This window comes from Cebus imitator, unplaced genomic scaffold (genome assembly GCF_001604975.1).
Source record: "Cebus imitator isolate Cc_AM_T3 unplaced genomic scaffold, Cebus_imitator-1.0 Scaffold78, whole genome shotgun sequence".
NCBI classification, from domain to species: Eukaryota; Metazoa; Chordata; class Mammalia; order Primates; family Cebidae; genus Cebus; species Cebus imitator.
The window spans coordinates 5,587,729-5,611,681 of NW_016107393.1; the positions used below are offsets into that span (position 1 = coordinate 5,587,729).

The 23,953-nt window shown below is 37.1% G+C and overlaps 1 protein-coding gene across 7 annotated transcripts in view; it reads right to left on the minus strand.

Annotated features, from left to right (window-relative positions):
* The window catches only part of PDE1A (phosphodiesterase 1A), a 398,027-nt gene that overhangs the window by 112,471 nt on the left and 261,603 nt on the right, over nt 1–23,953 (minus strand). For all 7 annotated transcript variants that reach the window (XM_037740053.1, XM_017532761.2, XM_017532763.2 and 4 more), the window contains one exon: nt 15,393–15,506. In XM_037740053.1, coding sequence (XP_037595981.1) covers nt 15,393–15,506 — 114 coding nt within the window. The remainder of the gene's footprint in view (nt 1–15,392; nt 15,507–23,953) is intronic.

Here is a 23,953-nt window from a genome sequence, read left to right on the forward strand (position 1 = left end):
GATAGCAGGGGGAGAAATGCCAGATGTAGGTGATGGGGAGGAAGGCAGCAAATCACACTGCCACGTGTGTTCCTATGCAACAATTTTGCATGTTCTTCACATGTACCCCAAAACATAAAATACAATAAAATAAATAAATGGGAAAAATAATAATAATAATAAAGTGTAATATATTTAGTGTGAAAAAAAAAAAGAAACTGGTTTCTCAAGTTTCAAATATTCTTTTCCTGCTTTACTACTCTTATAATGGACATATTTCATCCAGCAATGAACACATTCAGCCCTGCCCCTAACATTGGGTGGGCCCAGGGTGGAAGCATAATTTATCCAAATACCATTTAACTAAATATTTTAAACTTATATATCAGGTGAATATACTGCTATATGTTTTATCCTTCTACCTTTTAATAAGTTTCATAAAAGACAGACAAGTTGGGTGAACTGAAAGTTCTCAGCTCCTTGTGTGACAGCACTGGGCCAGCCACCTGCAGCTCCACTCTGCACCGCAGGTAGAAACCTCAGCCCCCAAGTACAGTTTCCAGCAACCTACCTAACCTTGAAAGGAGCTGCTTCTTGGCCACTCCTTGGTTTGAAAGGGTATAACACCAATGGTGTCCTGGGTCCCTTGGGAAAAAAGACCCAATAAGAAAGCCCAGTAAGATGTAGGAGACAGGTATGGGCATCTTTGGGAAGATAATTCTGGGGTCTTCTGCCTAAAATATGGTAAAGAAACATACAGGGAAGGACAGAGAATTCCAGGGTCCTATAGTACCTGGAGGGGAAAGAGATCCATGGGTTCCAGGTTCTTCTTGGTCTTGCGGGGGCACACCATGGGGAGGGGAACACCAAAGAGAACCCTTGTCAGGCCCCCTGAAGTGGAGAATGGTGCCCAGGGAAGCAGCTTCATTGGCCTGGGGCTAAGAGTGGTACTGAATTCATATGTTGCAAATATCTTCCAGGACAGCTAGAGGAATTAAGGGTGGTTCATCTTTCCATAGTAGGAATATTCGTTTTAGAGTAAGCGATTTCCTCATAGGAGAGTCCATTAGTATCATTTCTTCGCTTAATCTATGTCTGTGTTCTGAGGAAGACTTAATTATTATTGCTACTTATACTTTACTGATAAATAGACTGAAGCACAGACATCTTGAGTGATTTGCTCAAAGTCATACAATCAGGAATGTCCATGTTACATTTTTTGCTCACGAATGTCTAGTTTCAGGGTCTGAGTTATTAACTGAAGTTATCCGCCACTTTAAGGCTTATTTTTCTTACTAAGTACCCAGACTGCCTTCATATTCGGTCAATGCTAATGCCAGTAATCATTTTCTCTATCTCATTTCTGCCTTGAAATTTAGGGTTAAAAATAATTGATCTTAAAAAGTCTTAAAGGAACTTGATTTATCAGGAAATTTTTAGTTAGAGGAAGCTTAAATTTATTTTCCAATGCTGGTATGTTAAGTTGTTTTCTTTTAGAGAAATACACCTGGATAATTTCAGGACACTTTCAAGTACAACAAATTAAATGTCAGGATGGAAAAAGGTAATACATTTGAAATGCCATATCTACTTGTCAGTAACCTGCTTCCTAAGTGCTAAATACATTTGAATTCCTTCTTTCAGGCCACCACTGAAGCATGTTTATTTATTCCCTGTTTTGTTCGAAAAAGAATTTAAAATGGCAGGCTTATAAATTTATCTCAGCAACTTTTTAAAAAAAAACAGTTTCCTGATAGATTTGTTCAACGTTCCTCTGGTATTGTTAGCCCCTCCCCCCTTTTTTTAATTGTGAGAAGATGACCATTGTATATGAGTGGCTATGAAGACTGAACTTTTGGGTGGAGAAGTCAGTTATGCCGACCTTAGCTCAGTTCCCAAAAGGCAAATCTTTATGTAAATGAGGTCAACTAAGGATAATGTTGAAGTTAGATGTGGCTTTCTCCAAGGTAAGGTCTAAGGAGTGCTTGGCGCCTCCTCTGTACCCACCCTAGGAAGCAAAGGTGGAGGCAATGGAGGTCCTGTCCCCCAGGACAGGCAGAAAGGGCCCAAAGAATGTTGAGGGAAAGGGTCTGAGAAAGAGTCAAGTTGCTTAGAGAGCTGGGATCAAGATTGTATTTTTGGAGTCATTTGGGGATGGAAATTGGGATAATGGGTGAGGCAGAAAACTGCCCAAGGCCTTGCTGATGACTCTTGGCTTCCAACCAGAAAATCCTCTTGGCTCAAAAACATCTTTGGAAATATTCCATTAGGCACAGAGTCTAATGCTTCACTAATTTCCAAATGTTGATTAATAAGCATCCTCTGTAGTTAGAAAGATTGCCTCTGGAGTCAAACTCCTGGCTTCATCACCTATCAGCTGTTTAGTCTTGGAAAAAATATTTCATCTGCATGAGTCTTAATTCCTTTGTCAGCACAAAAAAGGATACTAATAGTATGCCTAGTGGTGATGTTGTGAAGATGAAATGGGTAAGTGCAGAGAAAGCACTTAGAAGAGCATCTGCTCATCTGTTACAGAGAAAGCAAGCCCTTGGCAAACATCTCACTACCTACACATCTGCATGAATTAGTCTAAGCAGATTTCCTTTTTCTAACACTTAGAACAAGGGGGGCCTCATGGTAATGAAAGTGCTGGAGACATTATGGGAAGAAGTACATCAAAATGGACTTTTGGGAGCCAAAGAATAAAGTAAGGATTCTACGGGTTGTGAAGAGGCAGTGGGAGAGATCTCCAAAACTAGTTTTTACCTACTTTAGAATGTTCCCTAGTTGAGTAGGAAAATTCATAAAGGGAGAAAGCAGAATAATGGTTACCAGGTCCGAGGGGAGTGGGAAATGGAGAATTATTTTTCAATGCGTACAGAGTTTCTGTTGGATGATTAAAGAACTTCTGGAGACAGATGACGGCGGTGGTTGCATAACATTGTAAATGTACTTCATTCCACTGAATTTTACACTGAAAAATAGTTAAATGGTAAATTTTGTTATGTATATTTTATCACAATAAAACAATATTTTTCTAGTATTGTCTTCTTGCTGCACCTTCCAGAGAATAGATATGTTGCCTCTTCTAACTGGGGAAATGAGACATAGCAGAAGGGCATTCCGTGCTCCATCTGTGTCCCTCCAAGGATTACTAACAGGTGCAGACTGGACAAAAAGGGTGGGGCTGCAGCTCCCAGATTAAGCCTAAGGGCCTAGGGTTTCCCAGACCTGGAAGAGGTGACCAAACCACGAACCAAAGGACAGGTCTGGCCTCCCAGGAACCCAAAACTTGTTGCTTTGGGGTACTGCTAATCTCCAGTTCAGCACCTCTTGCTTATTGCCTCTATTTTCTGATGACATTTCCTGGAGGTTGGATTGGGGGGCATTTTAGCACAAAGTTATCTCATATACAACTTGGAACAACACTGGGAGCATAGTCTTGACAAGACCTTAAATTTCTAACTGTCAAATTTATAATGTTCTCTCTGTTTCTCTTTTGTGTGTGTGTGTGTGTGTGTGTGTGTGTGTGTGTGTGTGTGTGTGGTCTCATTGTGACATCATCTAATAGAGCAGTTTCAAATTGTAGTCACTAGACCAGAAGAATTAGCATCACCTGGGAACTTGTTAGAAATGAAACTTCCCATGCTCTAAGACCCATTGAATCAGAAAATCTGGGAGTGAGGCCCAGCACCCTGTTTTAACAAGCCCTTCAGGTGATTTCAATGACTATTAATGTTTGAGAACACTGTTCTTCAATCACAGCTTGCCAATTAATGGAAGCTGTCTATCAAGAAAATATTTTTTACTTCTTTTCCATGACATGTACTGAATGGCACAGCTTATTTCTTTACGCACATTATTTCACTGTCAGTGATGAAGCATGTTGGTGAATTACATAGGGAGGAACAGTCAGAAGAGTCCTCATGGAAGTATTTTAATTAATGAATCTTTTATAATGATGTTACAAATGGAAATTATCTGTATGTTACTTGATTGCAAACTTAAAAAATCCATTTTCAACAGACCTTGGGTGGTGAATGTGTCCTCAGTAGAGCAGGATATATTTGGAAGACAAGAGTATAAGGGGAGAAAAGGAATATATTTCTTTCCAAACCCATGAGGCAGAAATAGTGGAGATGATGACAACTGGGAGGTAACAGTAGCCAAACAGAATAGTGAAATAAGTATCAGTGTATAGAGTGTGTCCTGCATAAACATTTGCTGAATAAATGAATAAAAGTATAAAATCTTAGGCATAGAGTCTCTGGTTTCAGGGATTTTTAAAAGTATTCAGGTATTTGCACTAGTTAGGTATTAGCCCAGATGAGGAATAAAGTCATATTTATGTGTTTTGATGCATATGTTATATATGTCAATGTTTTCAGTCACGTCCTGTTTCACGTAGGAAAAGATGATATTTTTCATGTGTAAAAAATATTTTTAAAAAACAATTAAAAAAGTATTTGCTGTTATCCTGTATCTCTTTGTATATATGATCAGCCATGAATTCACTCACTGGCTCAAGTTGTAAATGACACACGATAGCCTGAAGGAGGAAATAATCCATGTCCCATGGAAGGAAGAAAGACCCAGGAAAAGATAATTGAAGAATATGTGATGAGTCTGAACAAAATTCCTATTCCTATTCCTATCCGAAAACACCCCAGGTTAATGAAGAGAAGTCAGAAAGGAAGGCAAGTGAGATCTTGAGAAAGGACGCTGAATCTTGCCTGACCTCCTATCCAAGACAAACCATGAGGAGGGTGGGCGCATGCTCCAGGTAAGTTTCTAGGATCCTGGAGCAGAAGCCAGCTGAATGCCCCACCCTGTCTCCAGCCCTTACTCCTGGGTGGAACCTGAAGGACAGAAATGTCCCTGTGTGGAACTGACTGATATGTGTCTAGACAGATAGGCCTGAGACAGCCTCACAGACAATGTTGACTCCAGCTAAACTGATGAAGATGGAAATGAGATAATAGAGATGGACAGTAGACAGAATGAAAATATATTTGGAAGTAGGCTATACAAATATGGTCAAGAACATACTAATATCTTTGTATGTAGAAAAATTTAAGTCCCTGATTTCTAGTACTTGATACTTGCTCAATAAATATCTATGTTATTTGACTTTATGATGGGATCAATGTTTTGAAGGTTACCTTGGAAACAGCCTATTACCTCATTTTATGAAAAATATGGATTATGAATTCTTAGTAGCTAACTTAGAAATCAAACATTTGCATCATTTGCATTAGGATTTATTGTTAGGATAAAGTGACTCCTGGGAAGGATTAGAGATGAAGAATATGAATTTGGAACAAGTCCAGCCTACCTGACTGTAAGAATGTTCTCAATGTCAAGTGACATCAAACTTAAACCAAAGTGGCTCAAATAATAGAAAAATTGATTGTTTTCCTTAAAAAAAGTTAAGAGTAAGTTGACTCCAGTAAGGAATTTTTTTTAAATCAGGAAGTCAACAATATCACCAAGAACTAAAGTTTCCTTCATCTTTCTGTATCATCAACTTTAGTGTTAGGTTTAGCTTTCTGCTTGAAGCAAGATGGCTGTATTCATTGTAAGCATCAGATGTAGATACAACACCCAGAGGGATAAGACATCCTTTCTATGAAGAGGGAACCTTTTGCCAGCACCCCATCAGTCTGCCCTTTATGCAATTCTCATTGGCCAGAATCGCATCATATGTCCAAGTCTAAACTCACTGGTTAGTGTGAACTAGGGAATAATAACTGGTTTAAATATATTAGGAGTCATCCATCCTGAGCCTGGGGCTGAGGTTGGTGTCCCCTGAATCACCTGGCCTTAAAAAGAAGAGTAAATAATTAGGGGAAAAAATGGGTTCTGTTGATGAGGGAAAAAGAGAAAAATAGATGCCAGATAGACTCCATTTAAGTTTGAACTTGTCTCTGATGCTTAATAATTATATAATCCTAAGCAATTCAATTACTTTCTTTATGGCTTAAATTTTTTAACTTTATAGTGGAAATAATATAAGTATCTAATTTATAGAAATTTTTGAGAATTATACGGAATCATATATGAAAATTGAATATTATGTCTCCTTGGATTTAACTGTAAATTTTCATTATTATTATCATTATTAGAAAAGAATATTTAAAACATCTTTTTAAATCCAGAAAATATTCATTTATATTACATTGAATCAAAATATCACAAATAGATTTTATTCAATACATAGAGCTTTTTTGTTAGTCATTTCCCAAAAGATCTGGTCAGGTTTTTTTTCCCCCTTTTCACTAGTGATGCTGTTTTTGAAAGTTTGTAGAAAGTAACACACCACAGATGGACAGAAAACAGGAAAACCAACCAAAAAATATTGCAACGTTTTCTAAGTGATTTTCACACTCCACCTACCGGGTGAGAACAGCCTACAAACACAACACTCCAAACAGCCACCCCTCCCCACAACTCACACCATAAAAATGGAATTCAGAGAAATCATTACTTGATTTTTAGTGATTCACTGAGCTCCAGCAATGTCTTAGCACATTTTCCTCAAACTGATTTCCTCAGGGACTTTTCCAAATGGAAATAATTTGAAGAATACAAGAGCTCATATTTATAAATGCTAAGCAAATGGTAAGCAGCTTCCTCCTGTCGCACCCTCCTGGTAGTCAGGGTAACCTAGTCATGAGCAGGTCTCTACAGGTGGACTTTGGAACCATGGATAAAATCATAGAATTCCAGAACAAATAGGGACTGGAGACTTCATTTGGCAAGTGAAAAAAACAATGATTAGAAACTAATCATTAGTAGGAGCAAAGCTGAGAAAGGAGCTGCCGAATTGCCAGTCCAGGGCTTTCCACCACATCCCACATGAACCCCGATCCAGGTTTTCCCGCTTGTGACACTAACAGAAACATTTCAGTTTTCAGTGCAGAGAGAACACAGTTGTTGTTTGGGAAAGCTCTCTCCTCCATTCTCAGTTCTTAGGTATATGATTTAAATAGAACTGACCACCTACCTATCTCATGGGATGCTTGACCACTGACCTTGTATATACAACTCCCCGAACACAATGATTCGTTGAAGGATAAATACGTTACCTAACTAGAGGCAATGAAACACAAGGATGTTTATTGGATCCTCTGGGGAAGAAAACTTTTCTCATTCCTGTTAGATTTGATGGTGTAGGATGTGAAGTTTGGAAATATTGCCACCATCTTCCTACCAGATAAAGCATCAAAAGAGCCATTCCAGAGCAAGCAAAACAGAGAGGTGGATCTGCTGACATTTGTGCCCTAGATCAATCTATGTTTATAGGGACCACTAGCCATCAATATTTTGGCCATGAAAGCTAGTAAGTTAACGGTTTATTTAAACTAGCTTGGTTGGGTTTCCTATCACTTACCAATTGAAATATTCATAAAAGCCATTCATTAGCCCAATCTATTTCTCTTTTTCTTCTCTCTTATTCTGACTCCAAATGCCAAAGGAGCACACATGAGTCAGTGCTGTCATGATGTGCAGGTTGTAGTGATTAAACATAAAGAGTTTGCTCTCCACATTGTTCCCCAAGTTTAGCAGCTCATTATCAATATGTTGGCCGTAATTATTGCAGCACATTTACCCATGCTAAGCAGCTGAGTTTAAAATGAGATGCCAATGATTTCTGATTTTACAATGCTACTCATGTTTTGCTTATTTGAAGATCCTTGGCTGTGCACTAGTTAGCTCCAAGCTCATTTGTTTTCTTTTTTATTCTTTTCTTTTTTCCTTTTTGGAGACAGAGTCTTGCTCTGTCACCCAGGCTGTAGTGCAGCGGCATAATCTTGGCTCACTGTAAACTCCGCCTCCCGGGTTCGAGCGATTCTCCTGCCTCAGCCTCCCAAGTAGCTGGGACTAAAGGTGTGTGCCACTGTGCCTGGCTAATTTTTATATTTTTGGTAGACACAGGGTCTTACCACGTTGGCCAGGCTGGTCTTGAACTCCTGACCTTGTGATCTGCCCACCTCAGCCTCCCAAAGTGCTGAGATTACAGATGTAAGCCACCATGCCTGGCCACATCAACATTTTCAACCAATGTTTGGCTGTTTCTCTCTTCCTAGATAACTTCCCAAGCATAACTTCTTGACTAATCTTTCTAGGAAGCATTTTTACTTTTGTTATGCCAAACACGTTTTTTTAACTTTTCATTTCCAGGCTACAGATACCAGCCTTTCATCCTAAAAACATGTGAACAAAAGAAACACACAAAAAGGATTCCTCAAGTATATGTCCAAATCAGTAGATTGGCCTATCTCTGTTTTTTTATACTCTAGCAAATTCTGAAAAAATAGTCTATACTAATTTCTTTGTGAAGCCATTCCACATTAATTCCTCATAGCATCATCTTCTGGCTGGTAGCTTTTCCTCTTTGCTGAAACTCTACTTCAGGGCATCAGGAATTTCCTAACTGATCCATTGGTTCACCCTGCGGCATTTGATTTACTCTTTTCAGAACCGCTGCTTTCTGCTAATTTGGCACTTCATATTTTTCATATACGCCTGCTGCTTTGGTGTTTATGCTTTCTAGTCTCCTCTTTGGCAGTTCTGTGCCTTACCTTAAATACTCACATTCTCCTTAACTACCTGCCTGTCCTTAACTACCCTCCTGTTCTACACCTCCAATTTTATCCCCGCCCTTGACTTCAATTACTAGGATAGCATGGTAGCCCGTTTTGATATGGAATTCCAAGAGTTTTTTAAACCTTAATGGTTGAAAGTGAAAAAACTTGGATATTTGAGAAGTCAAAAAATTTGTTTGTTCTACATAGGCTTTATTTTATCTTCAGCACAGACTCTGTGAGATGGTCTCTGTGAGAAGGGCATCAGGCATTAGAATAACTCTTTTGTTTTATAAAAAATCTTTTGAATAGATCTTTCAGTTATGCTGAAATAAAGTAAGGGCTCTCCTCTGGTGTTTAGAAGACTCAGACAATGAGATTCCAAGAGGCTAAACATCTCCAGAAAGTAATGTGCAAGGTTGTCTTCACCATGAGCACAGCTGCATCACTCTCAGGTTCTGTGTTCTTCAGAAAATTGTCATGTTTTTTCTAAATGTGAATTTAGAGTGCACAGTCTTTCAGCATAGGGGTTGATCATTAATTTTGATTGCCCCTTGTCTTTATCTTGGGCATAGAACTTGACGTCCTGATCTCAGGACAGCAAGACATGTCAAAAGGAGTTCTGTAGTGGATCGTAAGCTAGTCTCTGTGAGACGGGCATCAGGCATTAGAAGATGCAGAGACATGCTTGATAAGGGACTTCCATGGAAAGGCTTAAGTTGTAGATTTTGAAAGCATCTATCACTAATGCCTTATAGCAATTATAGCTGATTTTAGCTTCAGTTTGGAGAACAGGAGGAAGAGATTGAGCTCATGCTTGGGAGCCTGGTTATAGATAGCTGGACTTAAGGGGGGAAAAACAGGTAAAAGAGAAAAAAATGCAAAGGAACAATTCATCAGTTTGGAGCCAGAGAGCTGGTTGCAGAGGAAAGTGACAGCCAGGACACACTGGCAAAACAAATAAACACTCACTGGGCATTCTCAAGAACTGTAGGACGGAGAACATATTCAAACAGCAAAGGCGCTCCAACTATTGAAGGTTAGCATCAAAGTAAAGGTACTTAAAAAATCTGAAACCCTTGAGTTGTAATTCACATCTCTAATTGACACTATATTTCTGAACTTCCATGCACATATATCTAGCATATTCCAGACATATTTTACCTTTAGTTCTATTGTTAGAAGCCATGTCTTCAAGAATAGGCAGGGAGAGCTTTGCCAGACAACAAACTCATTAACACTCAAAAATACCTGCAAGTCTAGAAGTCTGGACATATCTGGTTTGGAAGTCTAACACTGCACAAATTCTTACCCCATGTTACTCCCTCTGATTATGAGTTACTGCTGCTATTTGATGTTTCCTCCTGGTAATCTGTCAGTGTTGCTTGGGTCTCTCTCTCAATCTCTCTATTTCTTGTTTGAGTATTTGTTCTTGTGCTTAGGTTTGTCTTCACAATTCCAGACCCATTTCTAGCCACCGGGTGCCTGCACAATTTTGCTCCTGATTCTGATTACCAGGATGCCTGGTATTCAGTTCAGGTAATCAATAGGTATTTGTTAAATGAGTGAAGATTCCTTGGGAAGTCCCTCTACTCAGTGATTTCAAGGGTCTTAGCCTCTAATGTACGCTGAATGTCACTCAATTTCTTTCTACCAGACTAGTTTCTTAAAGAACTGATTGACATCAATGCAGTATCTATCCCCAAATTAAAGATCCTTAGATTTAGTAAGACATAAAAGCCAACTGAGGATGATTTTACAGAGATAATTTGACTCTGTATTAAGGGAAAGGCACTCTTTTCCATCACTTTATGCTTTCATTCCTTGGTAACGAGCGCCCACCTGTTTTCATTTTCTCAGGATTAAAAATTGCTCTCAGGGAAATATTTGATAGCTTCATTAGAAAATGTAAATCATATACTTTCATGTGTTATGTATCCTAGAGTTATTTGCATTTTACTCATACTTAATACATAAAAATTTTATTTAAAATGGAAATATTTTGTTATTACTTAAACTTTAAGTAAAATTTAACACCTCCGTTAGGGGTTGTGATACATTTAATTCTCATGTCAACTCTATTAAGTGAACATTGTCCTTACTCCTATTTTGTAGATGATAAAGCCAGGGATGCTAAGTAACTTCCTTAAAGACAGAGAGTATTAAGTAGAGAATTCAGACTTTGAACAACCTACTCTTTCTGCATCCAGCGTCCATGCTCTAACCATGGTAATTATGAAAAAGATTGGTTCATGTTAACCAAAGAAAGTTATAAATTATGTTTTTAGGAGGTATTAGTAAGCATGATACCCATTGTAAAAGTATACCTCTCAGATAGCTCCTGCCCTGATATTCATGAGGCCAAAGATGCTACTTTGCTTGGCAATAACCCAATCCAAATAAGGACAATTGAACAGATTTTTTAGGCCACGTGTTTCTGGATTGAAATTGTGTAAGTTTGAAAAACAATAGCCTCTAGAGACACATCTCGACACCACACTCTTAAAGTACTGGCATTTGCATTTGAAAATGTCTTAGAAAATCCGACAGTCATATTCATTAAGGTATTGTGCTATCATCTCCACTAAGAGTCAGAATTCAGAAATTGTTTTTGTTTTTCTCAGCAAAACCATCTTTAAAGGGACATTTTTTATTTGATTGCTTTCTTAACTGAAATTTTGCAGTCAAATAGGACCTGTGTGTATGTGTGTGTGTGTGTGTGTGTGTGTNTGTGTGTGTGTGTGTGTGTGTGTATGTGTGTGTGTGTGTGTGTGTGTGTGTGTGTGTGTTTTAAACCAGTTAATAATTTGTGTTTTATCCTGCTTTATTTTGTGTTGACTTGTTTTGTTTCAGTCCAGCCCAACTTTAAAACAATACTTCTCTGGAATTCTCACTGAATCATTTTTTTCTAGAAAGAGAATTATCTGTCAAAAAACACTTCAGAAGTCAAAAGGTTTTTAAAGTTCAAAAGCAGCTAAACGTTTCTTGGACCTGACTCCTTTTACATAAACTCTATGTTACTGACAGTTTTAAGGGAAATGATACTTTAATAATTGTATAGACATCGCAACAGAAACATCCTCAGTTTACTGCTGTGTGTCTCAATAAGTATGTAGAAAATCAAACCACATGAATTATTATTGCTCCAAAAATTCGTAAGCTCATATTTTGATCATAAAATCACAGCTCTTAGAAGATATATAAGAGGTAATCTTAGGTCTGACCTGTGGTATGATGGCAAATGTTTAACAACAGACTCTCCAGAAAAAATAAAGTCTGATTTATAGCATATTATTTTTCATGGATGCGAATACTCCCACTGTAGCTGATTTCAAGCTAGCCATGAAATTACTGAAGGTAGAATTGGAAAGAGATGCAACACAATGAGTACACCACTGAGGCTGACGATCCTGACAACCTGTGCACTTTCATCAAACTTCCAGTGTCTCTGAAATCACCTTTTTATCAAATGTTAGAAAAGGGATGATGATGGGAACTGCGCTTCATAGCCCAGGCCCTAGAGTCAAACTGCCAAGGCCTTAATCCAACTCTTCAACTCGTCTTCCCTTTGGTAAGCTATGTAGCTTTTCTGTGATTTAAGTTTTCTCATACACAAAATGGTAATAATAGAGTTTCTGTCTCATAGGACTTTTATGATGTTTAAATAAAATGGTACATATAAAATGCATAGAAGATTTTTTGGCACATAGTAGACCTTTAATTCGTGTTAGCTGCAGGATTTACAAGTCCAGCTATCAGAATGTTTTATATGTTGTCAGCTAAATCTTTCAAAGGTCATTAAAAACCATTCTGTTTTATAGGAATACTCTGAGAAGAGCCAGGTATAGAGGAAGGAGTACTAAGTAGGCAGTCACGGGTTAGGTTTGAGTCCCAGTTTTGCCAACGCTTCCATCCATGACCTCTGTCAAACCATTTTCCTTCTAAGAGCTTTAATTCTCTCATTAGTAAGATGTAGAAAGTAATAATCATCCTGCCAATCACATAGGATTGTGGTGAGACTAATGTGAGATAATGAAACTAAGAGCCCTTTGAAGATGATACAAATGTGGGATATTATTATTAATCCAATTTAAAAATCATGATGCCATGGAAGCATTATAATAAAATAATAAAAGTTTGGCATAAATATTAGGAATAATGTGGCATTAAGAATGGGATGTTTTGTTGTAGGAAGGAAAAAAAGAAATTAATTCCTACCACGAAACAGGGCAGCATTGTGTTCAACCTCTTTTCCCCACAAAAGAGCAATTTTCAAATGAAAACGAGCTATACTTTAGATATAACATACATTTAAATGAGTTAGGGATCATAGGGAACTAAGTTAGCAAATATCAATGGAGTCAGACTTTTCAGAGAATGGAAATGTATCCAAAAATGAACAAATAAAGCATATAATAATCTATCAAATGAAAGGCAGTATTAAGCCATTCGAAGATGAATAATGTAAACCTTTAAATAGTTCTTTGGTTCTTAAGTTTTATAGATAAATAGAAAAGAAAATATCTGGTCAAGGACAGATTGAAGAAATCTTAAACCTGCTAAGTTCAGTCATCTTAAGAACAGTAAGAGCACACATAAAAAGTAAGGAGCAAGGTAACAACATCAGGTATTTTTAACGTTTATACTTTGGATTCTTTTTACTTAGAAGAATCATGTACATTCATATACATTCAGTGAACATTCACCGAGAAAACAATTCTGGATAGAATTTACAATCTAAAAATATACCCATGTTATTCTCTCTCTCTCTCTCTCTTTTTCTTTCTCCCTCTCTCTCTCTTTCTCTCTCTCTCTCTCTCTCTCTCTCTTTCTCTCTTTCTTTCTTTCTTTCCACCCAGACTGGAGTGCAGTGGTGCAATCTCAGCTCATTGCAACCTTGGCCTTCCAGGCTCAAGTGATCCAGCCACCTCAGCCTCGCAAGTAGCTGGGATTACAGACACATGCCACCATGCCTGTCTAATTTTTATGTTTTCTTGTAGAGCTGAGGTTTTGCTATGTTGCACAGGCTAGTCTTGAACTCCTAGGCTTAAAAGTGATCTGTCCACTTCAGCCTCCCAAAGTGCTAGGATTGTAGGTGTGAGTCACTGTGCTCAGCCTGTTTTATTTTCCTTAAATAATGTCTCCAAGCTATGCTTTAGTAGAGGGGTTTCATTCTGAGGACAAAAAAAGAGTCACTTATGCAACAAAGCTCTCACTATGGCCTCTTCTGCCAGCTATTAGTAAATATTCTCATTGTTAAATATTTTAAAAATGAGAATACAATAAAGGGATACTTTTAAGTTTCCTTGTTCAATGAAAAAAAGCAGAATGAAAAACCGTTTATGTAGTATACTCCCTTCCATGAAAGGAGGAGAGAAAAATACAAAATAAAACTATGTAATAAACCACAGGAAAGACATATAAGAAATTTATGAGAAACAGAGTAGACTGACCAAGCAAGAATTTCATCATGTGAATTTTTAACTTATTAAACAATGTGTGTGTGTGTGTGTGTGTGTGTGTGTGTGTGTGTGTATCTGCATGCCTGTGAAGATACACATATAGGTAAATTAAAACTAGTGTTATGTAGTTGTCCATGTTGTTTTACATCGCTCATGTTCCCCAAGCTTAGGCCTGGCACAGGCATGGATACCTGCAGAGTGAAAAGGGCCTAGTGGGTGTCCTCACCTCCATGTTCCCAATCGCTTTGCTGCTTCTGGTTGTTCAGCAATGCGATGGGAGAGGGAGGAAATGGCTGGCTAGACTGGTGATTTTGCTGTCACCTATGTGACAAATGCCCAAATGCTGCCTATTTTTTTCTCCTGGGAACCATTTGTGTGTCCTTCAGAGACAACTTGTTAACACCAAGAGAGTACTTTGAACATATATTTTCTGATATTTTAGGTTAATTTTTATAATTCCTACCTTAGCTCTTATGCCATCATTCACTCTATGTAACCTCTTTTTCACTGACTTAAGTACTTTCAGTACTTTAAGAGACCTCTATTCTACCTGCTTTGTAGCTTTGAAAAAAATTAGCACCTTTTCCTTATCGAACTCTGGAAATGTATGCCTCTCTTCCCACAGGTTCCCTCTTACCTCTGAATTCACAGGTAGCCCTGATTAGCCTGTCATTTTTTTTCCTTTTTGAGAAAAGAAATAGGAACCAGATATCTTTGAACACCAAGAGACATTGGTAACATCTGGATTTGGCAAATATCCTCCAGGGGTGAAAGGTCTCTTTGAGGGTCACAGCACTAAGCTGGTAGCCCTCTTCAAATAAGTCCCCTTTCCTAATTTACTTACTAATGAGAATTATGAGGCTAGGTTTGGATAATCAAAAACACACATTTGGGACTGCCCCTTAGCAATCCCTGTATAAAGGGCCTGATAGACACATCTCATGAGAATGTTGGGCATGTAACAGCCATTTTCCTAAAGGGACTCTGAAATCTGAGATAATAGGGAAAATCCTTACATCAGTGAATATCAGTATAAGCCTACATATATCTCTGACATTTAAAAATCTGATCCCAAGGGGAGTGAGGCTAAGGGAAGAGGAGATTTTTTTTTCACTTTATAACTTTAGTGTTTGACTATTTTATGACGTTCAAGCATTTGAATTAAAATGTGTATTAATTTTAGAGAATCACAGTCCAGTCAATTAGCTACATGAAGAAGAACCTTTCATATTTTAATGAGATTTGATTTCGGTTTCTTACGAAGATATGCTAAATTCTGGTTTGAGATAAAGGAGGTTCAAGAAAGAGGAACAAAGAGGGGAGTGAGGCAAAGAAGATAAAAGAGAGGAAGGTTAAAACTTACCTTGTTTCATCGATATAAACTGCTTCCAGCACAGATGCTGCATATTCAATATTCTTCTTCAAGTCAATGACGTTAACGTCACCTCTTTCCAGCTGCTTCACTAAGCATCGTAGTCTATTTCAAAAAATAGCCAAAGAGAGAGAAACAGAAAGGAATTTATTGTAACTATATGGAAAATAATACAGTATTAAATGCACTAAGTTAAGACTTTTAACATAGCTATTTCCAAGTCAACAAAGAGCAATATTTTCAGATTCTTTGACATAATTAAGACCAATCTTTATTATGTAAGAAATTATTAGAAATTATATTCAGCTCTCAATAATATTAAGAGGATAGGTAGCTAGTTTAAGTGCAATATTTCAGAGATAGTCTTCCTGAAAATTCAAGACAATATAGACATTTTCAGAAAAGTATATTCCTATAATTTATTCCATGGCTTTTCTGCTTTTTCAGTGTTGACACTAGGAGAATATTCAAACGATGCTCCTCTTAATTCACAATTGCAAAAATATGTAAGCAACCTAAGTGCCCATTGACAAATGCATGGGTAAAGAAAATGTGAGATACACACACATAAACACACACACACAAAAAGGAATACTATCCGCCATAAAAAGGAATAAAATAGTTTTATTTTTTAGCAACTTAGATGGAGCTGGAAGCCATTATTCTAAGTGAAGTAAATCAGGAATGGAAAGTCAAATATTGTATGTTCTCCCTTTTAAGTGTGAGCTAAACTGTGAGAATGCAAAGGCATCAGAATAATATAATGGTCTTTGCGGACTCACAGAGGAAGGGTGGGAGGGTGCATGGGATGAAATATTACATATTGGGTACAGTGTACACTGCTCGGGTGATGGGTGCACAAAAATCCCAGAAATCATCACTAAACAACTGATTCATGTAACCAGAAACCACCTGTACCCCCCAAAAAACTATTGAAATAAATAAAAAACTGAAAAATAAAATAAAATGATTTCATAAAATAAAAAAGAGTGATCTTCTGACTCCTAGATTAGCTATTATTTACTGTATAAAGCAATAAAGACAAAGACGAAAGGCAAAACTTCCTTAGAAGTTTAATTGAGACAAGAAAAAATACACATGTGTGCCCTTAGCATACTTCCTGCACTCGTTTTTCACTTCAGGCAAATGTGAAAATATTTTCTCATATTTGAGTCTTTAGGATGATGTGTCCCAATGCTGTGAGGAATTTTAAAGCATAGGACTCAGCTAGATTCCTGAATTACAGAAACCATAGGATAATTTATGTTATTATGTTAAGCCCCAAGCCTCGTGATAACTGTTATACAGCAATAGATAGCTAATAAAGTAAGGTGATACAAATTACCTTAAGTTTGTAATAGCTTTGGCAACTTTGATGCATTAAAGCCACCTATTCCTGAAGATGCTGCCCTTCACCAAGTACAAGAAGAACATACTTACTCTCTCCATACTATAGATAAGCAACATGAAGACTACTTGTCTGTTTTCCTAAGTCATCAGACAGAATTTAGTTCCATTCTATTCAAAGGTATTGCAAAAGAGAGAGTAGAGTGCAGCTACTTTTAGGCACTCCCATAGAGATAACTTAGCAGATTTTTAGCAATTTTTTTGGATAATTTCCAATGCCAAGGGTGAAGATACAAAGGCAAGTTAAGAATTTCACCAAAGCTATTTGACATTTCTCCACCCATAAGAAACAGTTCATTTCTCTATGGGAAAAAAGACACACCTACATGATAACTTCTTATTCAGGAAGCTGTAAACAATTACTTTTTTGTGCCATTTAATTTGTATGATAAAATATCAGCAGGCAACAACATTGAAAAATAAATTGTATACACCAATAAATACATCTTATTAATACAGAATAAGCAAAACAAAGCACAACAAAAATACAACTGAAACAGGTTACTTAGAAAGGAGAATTAAGCCTGGCTATAAGGCTTGTCTGAAACACTGAATGTGATAATAACAGATCAAGATATAGAGGATTTTGAGATTTTTGTCATGCTTATGACCCAAGAACATTATTCTTCATCAAATTATCCTTTATTTATTAAAATAAAAGAAAAAAATTGTGGTTTTTTTTTTTCCCATAGTTCTGCAATGGCTTACAAATATACTATCATATGTCTTTCTTGTGAAAATTACTTGAATACAGCTTGGTTCTACTTGGTTGTGTAATATTGTTTAAGACAATAAATACTTAAAATGGTTGCCTTTCCTTTTTCCTGAAAAACTGCATTCTATTTTTCTTTGTTAGCGATTTTCCCACTAAAAATACTACATTGTCTAAGCTCTCTTGAAGCTAGGTATGGTCACATAACTAAATTCTTGCCAGAGCTGTGCATGGAGGTTGCTGGGTGACACTTTCACAACAGGAGAGAGCTAGCTGCACTGGAAGGAGTTCTCTTGCATCCTTGCCTGTTCCTTACTGCCTGAAATGCAGCGGAAATGTCTAAAGGCCCAGTAGCCATCTGGGAACATGAAATGACCTGGCAAAAGAAAGTGTGTACCACACACTAAGAATGGTAGAAAAGAAAAATGGAAGTGGTCTGGATATCATGCTGTGGGTCCACCTGAATGAAATCACCCATCTCTGGACATGTTTCTGATGCAAGAACAACAAAAACTGCATTTAAGCCATGATTATTTTGTGGTTTCTTTTATATGCCGATGAAGCAAAAACGCACTGGTAAATGAATAGAGAATGAATCAAAATAAGGTACTAAAGAATGGAGAAATCATTATTATCAAATGGGATGATGACTCCCTGGGAGACCACTGACAAGTGCATTTCCTAACTCACAACAGCCTGTGGTTGTTCTTAGGAGAATCATCCCATCTGCAACTATGACTGATAAGACTTGTGATAATCAAGAGGCTGTAATGCTCGCACGATGAACATGCCCTTTCACATAGAGATCTCAATGTGGTTTAAAAACAAAATATTATGAATTATCTCTTGATATTCATAATTAGGTATATAAACCTATAATTCGACATAAAACTTCCACTTGGGAAAAACACTTCAGTAAGGTTTACCACCCAACTAGAAAATGTAATTACACATAGCTATAACTCAGTAAAACCATATCCCCTCATACACACACACACACACACAGACACACACACACACACACACTCCTAAATTCACAATGCCAACCCAAAAAGACTGGATAGGAACGTATATTGGGGGGTGACCAGGACTCGTTTTTTGTCCTTTGTTTGTTGCACTACATTTTCAATAGTGAGTGCACATTTCATTTACATAAAAAGGAAAACCTTTATATTGTAAAAATATTTATAACTAGAACATCAACTTAATGGAATAATTTATATCATTACTGTCCTAACTGTAATCATTTATATCATTACTATCCTAATTGCGAATACACTTTTATAATCAAATTACATATAGAATAATCCTCAACAATCTTATTTCAGCTATTATTTTACTTTCTTCCTAGATAATACAAGGTCAAACATCTTCATAATTTTCAAATAATCATATGTTCTATACTGGTAGGTTCCAAAATGTTAAGGCTTTTTGTATATATCTGTAGAAACTTATCTCTATTTTTAAGAGGATAATCGCATCCTATTTACCTGATTCTTAAGCCATCCAATAGGCAAATTCTCAGAGCTGAAAATAAAGTATTTTATGCACAAAGTCATGTGCATAAAATAAAAAAGTTCCCTTAATTTAGTGAAAACTCTGTAATAATGATTTTGCTTCTTTCATCAATCAGTGTGGGCAAGCTGAGTAGAAAACAATGTTCTTAATTTCTGGAATAGATAAGTTGTTCTGGTGCCCAAAGCTTAGGGTAAGGGCCTGTTCTTGATGTTCAATTTTTCTGACCCAGAAAATCGTGGATTAGGACCCTACCAGCTACTGTGTTTGGTAGAAAAACAAGTAAACAGCTGTTGTATCAAACGTATAGACAACATTGCTAAAAAGGTGCTAAAATCCCAGTTCAGTTAAATAAATAATTATTGGGTGTCTATCACTGCACCTGGCGCTGTGTAAAAGAATATATATCTAGATATAGTTATTAGTACATATATAAGAATATATATGTATATATAAGTACATAAATAAGGATATACACAAAACACACTGATATATACATATATAGTATATAATGCATGGGTACCTGTGTGTGTACCACAATACCTTCTTCAAGGTAGCTGCAATCTCTGAGGGGTGTATGATGTGCAAACAATGGGGTCAAATGTTAAACTGTAGTTATTTCCCATTGCTTCTTTTATGCACATCCTAATTTCTAAGCAAACTGGTTTAGTCACTGTTCCTCAAAAACTCTCACATCATCTTACATTCAAGTCCTTCCCTTTTACTGAAATCTCTTTCTCCCACATTCCTACCATCTGTACCTGCCTAATTATATTTGGTTACCAGGCATATCTGGGATGCTACTAGTCTCGTAAGTCCTTTGAAGATGCCTGTCCATTGTGATTGCTGCCTACATAGAAACTAAATCAAATTTTATTAATTTCTCATTGACAGCATTTGCATTTCTCTGACTTTCCTTATAATTTCAATTTCTTGTATATGATGTTTTCCCAATTGGCCTCTCATCAAATAAAAAATTTTCAGGTATGCAAATAAACAGGAAAATTCACCCATGATGAGGATAAAAATAAATGATTTTAAATTGACCCAAACATGACAAAGATGATAGAATTTGCAGACAAAAATGCTGACTGTTATTATAAAATCAAAATAATATAAACAACATTAGACCAATAAATTCAATAACTTGGATGAAATAATTTTCTTTAAAAACACAAACTACCAAATATCAAAAAGAAACAAATAAATGAAATTTGTAGCTAAAACTCCTTAATCTAAGAAAACTTCTGGCCCAAAAGACTTTACTAAAAACATTTAAGGATGTAGTAATATCGATACATACAATCATAAATAATTCCCAACTCATTCTAGATGACCAAATTACTTTAATAACAAAACTAGATGCAATCATTGAGGTGGAGGAGAATTATATTAATATAACATTTTAGAAAAGACAAACAATCCTAATAGTGACAGAAAGCAGATAGTAGTTGTTTGGGAATGGAGAAAGTGAGAATCAGGGAGGAAGAGGTACAAGGAAACTTTTGAGAGTAATGGATAATGTTAATTTTTGGTTATGGTGATGGTTCCACAAGTGTATGCCTGTGTCTGCACTTATCAAATTGCAAATTACAAACTAAAATTTGTAATCAGTAATTTGAGAAGGAAAAAGGCTATGGGCTAAAGCTAAAATGCTATTGTTATATGCCTTCATTTTTCATCAATTTTATTAAAAATTTAGAATTCTAAGTTATATTATCAAAGACATGAAAAAAAAACTAAAGCATCGTTAAGCTCCTAATGATCTTTTTCCAAAGAGAATGACACAAATCTTTCATAATTCGTAAGACTTTAAAAATCAGCCTAAAAGCATGTGTTGAGCACACTTTGATTTGGCTAGTTTTTAAAGGGACTTCCTTAACTTCTAACGACCAGGACACTTAAAAGAAGGCAGAAACCAAAATAGCAATACCATTTTTGAAAGCAATTGATTGGCTCTGTGATTAAATCAAGCAATTGCAGAAGAAAAATAATTTTTACTTTTGAACGAAGAGTACTGAGTTGTAGAGAATTATTGAGTCTTTTTATTCAAATATAGAACTGCTACATTCCAAATGAAGTTACTCAATGTAAAATGATGCAGTTTTTATAATCAAGTACTCTGAATACTTTCTAAGTTATGGTTACATAACCCAATCTTGCAAAATGACCATCTACATAACAAACAATGTTCTCGTATGGAAAAATCCTGTGTGTCTACACATGTCTTTTTAAATTTCAGGATATAAAATACACAGAATATCCCTCATGTGACAGAGCATGAATAACAAATAATGATTAAATCAATAAAATGTATTAAAATAATTTATAACTATTACATTATTATCAATGTTCCCATTTGTGATATGATTAAAATACAAAAGTAAGAATGATATGGTTGTAAGAAATCCATTCTAAGAATCAAATGAGCTAAGGTTAAAACAAATTATATACCTATAATATATATTAACATTAAAATCTGGCCATATGCAGAAGTGCATGAAATTGCATAAATAGAAACTGTCAGAACAGAAGCAACTGTGTCATTTTCAGTAAATCCTGCTTGACTCTAAAACAATAAAAAAATTGATAATAAAATCCATTAAATAATGAAGTCTTATCTATTCTGCCCGTCAATGCTCAGGAAATTAAACCCTAATTAGTCAAAATGCAATGCTTATGGATTTAAAGACTTTTCCAGTGTTTTTTGAATATAGGCAAATATAACTGTAAAGCTCCATGATACCTTTATTTTACAGGATAAATAATTCTCCGAATAATTTCTATATTCAACAAAATGAAAACAAATGGGATCAATGGCATAATGTACAGCATGAGGACTACAGTTAATAATATGGTATTGTATACTGGAAGTTTGCCAAGAGAATAGACTTTCAGGTACTTTTAACATCAAATAAAACCAAAAAAAGCTATTTATATGAGATGATGGATATGTTAATTTGCTTGAGTGTACTAATCACTTGACTGTATATGTATATAAAACATTGTGTTGGTCTATCTTCAATATATATAACAAAAATTGTATGGTAAACAGTATTACTTTTAAGTGTTTATAGTCTGTTTAAAGGAGTAAAATAATCCCATTGTGGCAGAGAATATGTGATTGAAAAATTGTTTTAAGTAAAAAGGAATATATAATTGTTCTCTCTCTTCCCCAAGGAGTCACAATATAGGTAAATTATTTCTTTACTTCAAGAGGTATTAACTTTTTTCTACAAAAATGGACATTATGGAAGATCGGGGGAAGATGGCCGACTACGAACAGCTCAGGATTTCAGCTCCCAGTAAAAGTGCAGCGGGTGAGTGGATGCCGCATTTCCAGATGGATTGTTATTGCCCACAGACCAGGAGATTCCCAGGCGGAGAAGCCCCATGGGTCACCAGCACGGCCCGACGGCTGTTTCAACCCGAACGGCTGCTTTGCTGGCGCCCTGGCGGAGCGGTTCTGTGTACAAAAGACACTGGATCGGGTGCCCTCTAAGCTGGCAAGTGGAGCCCTGAGATGGCAGAGTCACCCATTCATCTGAAATAGCGAGCCAGGCCAGGAGATTCCAAGGCAAAAAAACCACCAGGAATCTCAGTGCGGCTGTTTCAGCAGGCTCAGTGAGTGGTGGCACAGGAGATTCCGGCACCTTTTCAACAGGCGACTGGAACACTGGGAGAGAGTTGACCATTCAGCAACAACAACAACAACAAAAAAAAGACTCTGAGTCAGGGAGCCAGGTGATCAGGCTCGGCTGGTCCCACCCCCAATCCCCCCCCACACACACAAAAAAAACAGTAATTGAAAATGCTCTGGGTTGCGAGTTTCACAGCAAGCACAGCTGAACCCGGGACGGTCTACCTCTGTGGGGGAGGGGTTTCCGCCATTACTGAGTCACTCCACCACTACGGAGGCAGCCTGCCATTGCTGAGGCAACCCACCGTTGCCAAGGCAACCTGCCACTACAGAGAGAGTCCATCATAACAGAGGCGGGCCACCATTGCCAAGGCAGTTCTAACTATATCCATATAAACAGGACTGCAGGGAAGATCACATGGCAGGTGGGCGGAGCCCACAGCAGCCCAGCAAAGCCTCTGCAGGCAGACAGTGACTAGGCTGCCTCCTCCCGGACAGGGCAGCCCTGAAAGAAAAAAAAAGGCAGCAGCACAATGGAAACTCATAAATAAAGCTCTAACTCCCTGGGACAGAGCACCTGGGGGAAAAAAAAAATAGGGAGTTTATGAGTTCTGCTGCAGCAGACCTAAAAGCACCTGCCCAGCAACTCTGAATGAACAACGGAGCTCACAGCTCAGGACTTAAGCTCCAATAAAGGACAGATTGTCTCCTCGAGCAGCTCCCTGATCTCTGTATATCCAAAGAATCACCTCATAAAGAAGAGAATAGACTGACATTTGGCAGATATCCTTCTGGGACAAAGATAGCAGAAGAAGAAACTGGTAGCAACCCTTACTGTTCTGCAGCTGCTGCAGGTGATCTCCAGGCAAGCAGGACCTGGAGTGGACCTCAGCAGACCTACAGCAGAGGGGCCAGACTGTTAGAAGGAAAGCTAAGAAAAAGAAGTAACTTCAGCATCCACAAACTGGAAGTTCACTCAGAGACCCAATCTGAAAGTCAGTAACTACAAAGACAACAGGTGGATAAACCCACAAAGATGGGAAGAAACCAGCACAAAAATGATGAAAACATCTGAAACCAGAACACCTCTCCTCCTAAAAGGGATCACAACTCCTCACCAGCAAGGGATCAAGGCTGAATGGAGAAGGAGTGTGATGAAATGACAGAATCAGACTTCAGAAGGTGGGTAGTAAGAAACTACAGTGAGCTAAAAGAACATGTTTTAACACAATGCAAAGAAACTAAGAACTTTGAAAAAAGATTTGACGAAATGCTAAC